The following is an 8,368-nucleotide window of genomic DNA, read 5'->3' as shown; positions in this document are numbered from 1 at the left end:
TATTTAATCAGAATTCTATAAGACGATTTTCTTTCATTGTCCATGTATCGTGTAGCTTGGTTAGCCAAAAATTTTCCCCAGCACAGAAAGTAGCCTCATAATAAGTCGAATCTTCGCAAGTTTAGTCGAATTAATCAAGACAGAGAAAAATAACGGCCCATGCATATTCTTCATAATCATAAATGCCGGATAATGAAATAAAGAGCTGAATTGATAAAAGATGTGATATAAAATCATACATCTTGTGATTATCGATACTATCGCGCTGGAGATTAATTGCAAGTAATGGAGAGTAAGTGCGTATATCCTTATATAAGCACGCCATTTCTATAATGGTCGCCGTGACAATGGCTGTAATCACGTGCGCGTTAATTATTATCATTATCAACCTTATGGTAATCGTCCGGTAAGATTTATATTCCCGCGTTTCTTAAGGTTTTATCTTTACATCTTTTACTACGATCACCTCGACAATGTAACTCGCGAGAATTATTTTACAATTAGCCGCGATTTTCGATCGTGTTGTTTCAATGGTTTTATCACACTGTAGATTGCAGCGCTTACTGTCCTTCCACAACTTGTGAAAGTACTAATGTCCACTTGTACACTGAAAAAACTGGTGTTGAATTAAAAACAATTAGCTAATCAGAATATTCTTCAATGTCGCCAGCGGTAATTGACAACGTCAGTGTTTTCTTGACCATACCTGGCATTTTTAATAATACAGACAATTTATTGCGAAAAATATTACCTCAGCCAGGGTTTCAACCTGGACCTCCCGACACTCTAGGCGGGCGTCTAGAGTCGCGTCTAGAGACGTCTACCCTGGCTGAGGTAATATTTTTCGCAATAAATTCTGTATTATTAAAAATGCCAGGTATGATCAAGAAAACACTGACGTTAAAAAAAATTAAGTCGATTGAATTAAACGTTGATGTCACGGGCTGCCACAAGCATAAATAATTCACTCAATTGTATTTGCTACATGGATTTTAATTTTAGGCATCGAACTAAATATCCAGATTATTAAGACAGTTATCTCATGTTTTGCATTTATCAATCAGTTACACTGATATTGTTGATACAACACCTTTTTTCCGTGTACCAATGCAGATTAACTTTAGTTCGCCGTTCAACTTACTTTTTATCTTTTCTTTTGTTCTTCCTCTACGGGAACGTTTTTAACCTTTCGATTATTTGACGTAAATTTTTATCCTTTTCCAATTCCTAAAACTAGAAAATGATACAAAGTACGTTACACCGAGATCAAAGTTAATCCGGCATTGGTAGAAATGGGCGTAAGACCCTCTTTCACCAATCTCGGTTAGATTAACCGACGGTTAAAATCTGTAGGGTGTCAACAGGATGATTACCTTCACCTACGTTTCCTGTTGGCACCCTGCAAATTTTCTCGTCGGTTAATCTAAAACCTTGCGTCCACGCTCCAAGAACTATGTCCAAGTTCTAGTCCCGAGAAATGTGTAGCCAATCAACTTGCATCTTGTACGGAAAAGCTGCAAGTTGATTGGCCACACATTTCTCGGAGCTAGAACTTGGACACAGTCCTTGGATCTTGGAACGCGAGGCTTAACTGGGGCTGACGAAAAGAGGCCCTAAAATCGAATCGAGCATCTTTTGCTTTCGTCCGTCCCCCAGGCTGCTGGTCGTGCTCATAGTTCTGAATGACTGAGATTCGTTTGTATCTCACTTCTCCATCTACAAACTCTCTCTTCGTAATCAGATACCGTGGAAATTCACTCCGTGCCACTCGATGATGTATGAACGACATGATTACGAGCGTGCCATCAGAAATTCCGACGCGCACTTCGGTTTTCTCGGTTAAGTATCGGCTGTAGCCTCGTTCCGTTAGACCTTCTCGTTACCTTGCCGCGGGCAGTAATTTCGACGTCGTTCGTCGTCGTCGTCGTCGTCGTCGTCGTCGTCGTTGCATACGCAATTGGTTCGTCTATTAATCTGAATCATGATGTTACGCTTGAAATAATTTAATTTGAAGTGTCGTGTCGGCATGCTTTCACGCGGAGTTACGAAATTGCGGCGCTGTGCCGTGACGAAGAGCCACGTCATCGATATAATTGCGCCTTACGGATTTCGTTCCTAATATCCTTCTACGCTCACATACGCAGCTGCTGTCGCGCGATGTCGTAACACTTTGCGAGTTTTCTCGAAGGGCGCACGAATACTCGTGTAATTGGAAATATCGTTAGCGATTGAGTCTACAAATTTCTGACTCTCCGACGTCGCGTTTTTCGTATCGGCGACTGTGAAGACTAACGTTGGATTTTCGCCGTTTAATTGCAGAGCCCAGACGCTGGAGCGCGGCAGATGTGGCGGCTTGGGTGCAGTGGGCCAGGCGGCAACTGCAATTGCCCTCGGTGCCGATGGAGAGTTTCAACGTGGACGGCGCGACGCTGGCCTCCCTCACGGAGGAGGAATTTTGCCAGAGAGCTCCTCAGGTGAGCGCGAACGTACTATTGTTTGTTTCATTTTAGTCGAAACCAAAGTTCAAAGAATTATAGGCGATTGCCATACGGGGAGAATTTTCGCCTATTTATCCTGAAAATTATGTGATCGTGGGACGTGGAATTTTCAAGAACTTTGAGAGTTTTTCGAAATTTTACCATACATTTTACTAGTAAAATGTATACTAAGTATAATTACTAGTGAAATGTGTGGTAAAATTTCAAAGACTCTCATAAAATTCCTTGAAATGCCGTGTTGTCCCACGATTACATAATTTTCAGGATACATTTTAAAAGAAAATTTTCTCCGTACAAGTCTCCTTCATTTTATTATTTTTTCTTCTGCAAAGATATTACTGAGCGCCGCGTCTTTTCTCGCAATCTTTTCATTTTTGATATTAAATATGTTGCGCGTACATGATCGAATTTGCTTGTTCAAAAAATTCATAATACACATCTGATTGAGGATTTTATAGGCACCGGTTTCAATCTTCGAACAAAGAAGTTCCTTGAGATAATATAAGAAAAGTTTTGCATTAATTTTTTATTCTTTACTTTTACATCTCGTCGTGTCCGACTTTTATTTTCTCGCACACTTGGCGTTCACCGCATGCACGCCTCGCAGCTTTGACGTGTACCGTTACGCAATGCCTCGCGTCTGCGATGATCGACCTCGTCGCCGTCGGTGATCGTACGTGCTTTCGACGAATCAATCAGCGGCATGATTTTCGAAATGATTTTATTTCACGTTGATGTAAGGAGGTTTGACGCGATGGCGAGAGAAAAAAAAACACTTAAATTTGCGCGTGGGTTTTTTTTTGCATGACATCCTCGTGAATGCTCGATGATGTTAGCAACAATAATAAAGTAATATTCAGTCTTGCGTAAATACGTTCTTATCTGCCTCATTGATATCGGTGGATTTTTCACGGGGCTTATCTCTCGTCGCGTCGCGAAAATTTATAATTTTGCATTTATCGCGGCAATTGCCGTATGACGCGTTCGTTTCGTTGTTAATTTCTATTTTTGGTAGCAAAAATTTTCAATAATCAAGTGCTGAAAATTAGTTAAATTTATCGCGAACTTATTTCTTACTTAATTAATCCTGAATATCATCAGCGCTTATCAGCGAGAGTAAAGCGTGATATAATATGATGGACGTGAATTGGTAAAAGTTGTAAATTGACGTCTCAGTGAAATTACGGCAATTAAATTTAAGTTTGACCAGCAGGAAAGTTATCACGCAATCAGCGAGCGAGATTTTAACTTGATCCTTTATTACCTTAACGATCCGCGATCGTTGTGAGCAAGTTCGTGTTCGTGCGATGAGGAAACCAAAAGGGGACTTGAGAAATGTCCGTTGTCGAGGTCCGGTGAAAGTGAATTTCCTGGTAATCGATGTGCACGTTTACGCTCCTTCCGCGTAATCCGGACTCGAGAAATAAATGGTAAAATATACGCCGCCCAAGATTTCGACATAACGTAACGGGACGGGAATTCCCCCGAGAATCATCCGGCGCGTGAAAGTTACACGTTTGCGTCAAGGATATGGATTCAGGGAAAAAGGCCCTTAAGATTGTCCAAGGTTGTCTCTCCCCGTATTAACCGATTCCTTCGAACCAAATTGAAACTCGCTCGTCGGTAATCTGATATTACACAGTTGAAAAATTTGTGTTAAATTTAACAGATATCACATGTCCCAAACGGTCCAGACAAATTTTTGTGTTAATTTAACACAATACGGATGTGTTAAATGATCATTGATATAACTTTTTGTGTAAAATTAACATATTTTTAATGACAAAATGAATTTAAAAAATATTATTTTTACATTTTACAGATGTAATAAGTTAAATGACGGTTCGAAATCACTCTCACATATGTTATATAATATATAGAATAAAATCAACATTTTGTTTTGTAAATTTTAGCAGATAAATTTTGTTACTAATAAAATAGAACATGTGTATTGTGTCAGATTCAAGAATAAGAACACGTTGTGTTGTTTTAACATTTCTTTTTAGTTATTTTAATAATTCTACATTTGAGGTCCATTAACACAAGAGCAATATGTTAAATTAACACATGAATGTGTTAAGCATTTAACACAAAAATTTTAACCGGCATTCTTTTTAACAAGAAAACAGATTTTTCGACTGTGTAACGATATTGGCGATAAATACATACACGGGGAGAATTTTCTCTACCATACATTTTACTAGCAAAATGTATGGTAAAATTTCAAGATCCTGTTGTCCCACGATTACATGATTTTCAGGGTAAATTTTAAGAGAAAATTCTCTCCGTGTACCAACGAGAAAGTGTGATCGAAATATAAATTTTAATATAACCATCTCTCCGTGCCGTCTTATTTCGAATAAAACAATATTTCATATTATCATATCGAATATTTTTATCGCATAATCTTGTATGTAACAACGACACGATCAATTTTGATTACAAATACATCTGGTGCACATTTACATTTGCTGTAAATGCAATCTTCTACCTCGCAAATAATGTCTAATTCAAGAATATGCGATTGCAAATACCGCGGTTCGATTAACACATAAAGTTACTTAATTACTTACAAGGTACTGTTAATAATCAATCGTTGATATCCTGGCGTGATTATTTGACGAACCAAAGTATGGAATTATCTTAAGAATACATCACTATTCGAAGAGAACTAAGAAAATAACAAATTGCGACGGCTACTCCCCGCTGGCTTTCCCGATACTTGTGCATACAAACTGCATTAAGTCGTTTATTAAGTAACGAGTTTTATATCCATCGGCATCGAGCGTGCTAAAAACCGGTTGCGCTAATATTGATTATACCTACCGTCGACTGTAGTTAACCCTAAACTTGACAAAGCCAAGATAGCTGGGAAACTGAACTTGACATTGCATTGTAAAACGAAGCTCAATGATTTTAACAAATTAGTCTTTTTCCAAGAAGCGCGATCCTTTTTTATACAGCTGCAACACTTTTCGTTCATCGACTATTTTATCAGTATAATAATTATGGCAAAGAAAGGAGACGGAGAGCAAAACACACTTCCTCGCTTCATTACCTGAGAATTAATTTTTTTCTCCGCCACCTTCCTGAGCTCGCTGAAGAAAAACAGGAAATATCAAAGTCACTTAAGAAGCTGCAACATTATCAATGCGGTATAAACTCCGGGCGATTATGTTACGTTTCTAAATCGTAAACAGGTAAATCTCGTAGTCCCGCCGATCGATGCGCATCTCATTATTCCACGAGAATTACAGGCGTAAGTCTAACGGAAATTAATAGCGAGTAGCTGTGTGTATGGCGAGCAGCGAGGGAAGTAGTCATGCATAATGGATTCCGCTTTGCGTCTAGTAATTGGATAATCGCGCCGCGAAGTACCGCGGTAGTCCTCGTAGCGTGGAATCATGGTCAGGCTTATGGTCACGTTCTATCTGCGATCTCGCCGAGTCCTTTCCTCGTTCGTTCGTGCTTCGTTGACGCGACGTGCGGTCGAGTTTCCTTCGCGGACTTCATTCATGGTTCAACTCACAAATGTGCACGCGCACTCCGCGCGCCGTCCGCCAGTTCGACTTTGCGGGCGCGATTCAATCCAGCGGATTAAAAATTAGTAAAGCCCCTATTATAAGATGGCGGGTTTTCAAAATCAATCACGAGTCTTTTTCGCAACAATTACATGGTCGAACAATTAATTTGCTACTAAACAAATTTCACTTTCAAGGCAATGAATTCATAGAGCCAACAGATGCCTATTAATTTAGCAGAAACCCCCCCGCTATCTCGTATTAGGCGCTTATCTGATAATAGGGGACTTTCCTTTATCTGTCCATATTTTTTTTCTCTCGAAGGTGTCGATTAATCGCCTGGTCCGTCGAATTCTCGCTGACGCAACGCGGCAGTGGAATTACAAAAGGCAGACCGCGCGAGAAAACAGATTACTGGATAAATTTCCTCTGAATCGAACGAAGGGTGAAATGTCGGGCAAAAAGTGAAAGAGCAGAAAATTGGATTGCATTTAATGAGTGGCGTTCAACGCTGACGCGTAAGCCCCGGACGAGTCATGCCCACACTCGCTCCTCGAGGAAATAATTATGGCATTCCTTGTGGTTTGGTATCGCGCCTTAATGACGGCGATTATCGATACGCGAGAATATTTGTTTCTCGGAACATTGCGAAGTATCCGAGCATGATTGCGCCGCGCGGATGAGGCACGCAGGAATGCCGCGCGCGGATTACATCGGCAGATCGGAGGAGAGCGTCGCGCCGTAAGCACCACGCGGTCTAATTTCAACAATTAAATCCTGCAAATGATCGTTACACGTTCAGGACAACAGCTATAAATATCGGTCCCGATCGCCCGAGATGAAGTCTCTCGTCGAAACGAGCATCTTGCGTTCTCGGATGCCGATGCACTGAGGACAATTTGCATCGGATAAACCGATTATGGTGTTTTCGATGGTTAATTTTTCCGATTAAATTACGGCTACATCCGATGGAATGCAGTCGCCGATGAAATTTTTGTGAAAAAACCGATCATATTTTTCGTCGGATGTACAATTTAATCGGATATATCTGTTTGTTATTATGTAATTGCGGATTATATTTGTACATTTTTGTACGTTTGTGCACCGTGCGAGGATAAGCGACGTGAAGACGTAACGGCGCTGCAGAGCCGCGTCCGAAATGCATGTGCGTGCGTGCGTGCGTGCGTGCGTATATACCGCTTCTCGGACACTCATTCCGCGATCAGCAGGATCGGCTTCGCCGTGCCTACCGGTGAGCGCGCCATTGGCTCAGCAGAAACGATCGAGAAGTGGGTCAACCGCTCGAATGTCTTGCTGCGTTGCGTCTCTCTCGACGGAGAGCCGCTTTCTCTTCTCTCGCGCACAACGAGTCTTCCATTGGAATTCTAACGCTCCTAACGTGCTTCTCCGTCTCTATCTCTCCTTTTTTCTCTAATTCGTCTCTTTTTTCCCCCGTGCTCGCCTTTCATCTTTAATAGTCACCGTAAGTTTGAGAGCAACCGAGCAGGCTTTGGTCCTCGGGTATGCGCCTCGATTATCTGACATGTGGACAGACCCCGCGTGAGTTTGACCCGTTAAAATAGAACATTGATGACTGCGTTGTTTAGGGCCTCTTCCACCAACCTCGGTTGAAGAAAACAGAGGTGAAGGTAATCATTCTTCGGCTCTATTTTCCGTTGACACCCTGGAAATTTTAACCGTCGATTAATCTCCAACCAGGATTGTTTGAAAGCCTTATGTCCACTTCTACCGATGTAGTTTGGCTTTAATCTCGGTTTAAGTTGCTTTCCATCTTTTTCCAAGTCTCGGTCCAAGTTCTAGCATCGTGGACGCAGGCCTTTAGAACTAGAAAAAGATAAAATGAAAGTTAAACCGAGGCTAAAGTTAATCTGCATTGATAGAAATGTACGTTAATGCCGTAGAATATCGAAGCTGTGGGTGATCAGGCTGATAATGGTATCACGCTGTTTATGTTGAAGTGCGGGAGCATGCTGCACGCACAGTTGGAGATCTGGAAGGCCGCCGTTGAGGAGTCACCGCGGAACACTCTGGCCGCTTCCTGGAGCCCCGCGGGGGTGGTTCAATCACCGAACGGCGCCGTAACGCCGACGGTCGGAAACGCAACGGTCAGCATCAAGGAATCTCCCTGCGCCGTAGATTTCTCAGATGGTACGTTTTACGCTTCTTGTCGGGGATGTGTCATAGAGTTTAAAATTACATAGATGGTTTACGTATTGCTTACATTATGTTTACGCGAATATTTCTCACGTGGAAGACGATCAGTATAAATTATTATACATTTAATGACTGATTGATTAATTAATCAGTCTCTGCGCGGAGAGAATTTTC

At 41.4% G+C, this 8,368-nt stretch overlaps 1 protein-coding gene across 1 annotated transcript in view; it reads left to right on the top strand.

Moving 5' to 3' along the window:
- The window catches only part of LOC105567654 (DNA-binding protein D-ETS-4), a 48,706-nt gene that overhangs the window by 34,018 nt on the left and 6,320 nt on the right, over positions 1-8,368 (top strand). The window contains exons 4-5 of the mRNA XM_012022702.1: positions 2,320-2,474; positions 7,999-8,188. Of these exons, the coding sequence (XP_011878092.1) occupies positions 2,320-2,474; positions 7,999-8,188 (345 nt within the window). The remainder of the gene's footprint in view (positions 1-2,319; positions 2,475-7,998; positions 8,189-8,368) is intronic.

The sequence above is a fragment of the Vollenhovia emeryi genome, unplaced genomic scaffold (assembly GCF_000949405.1).
Source record: "Vollenhovia emeryi isolate VEMERY1.0 unplaced genomic scaffold, V.emery_V1.0 DF939136.1, whole genome shotgun sequence".
Lineage (NCBI taxonomy): Eukaryota > Metazoa > Arthropoda > Insecta > Hymenoptera > Formicidae > Vollenhovia > Vollenhovia emeryi.
The sequence above is the reverse complement of the archived record's forward strand: the minus strand, read 5'-3'. Positions and strand labels throughout refer to the sequence as shown.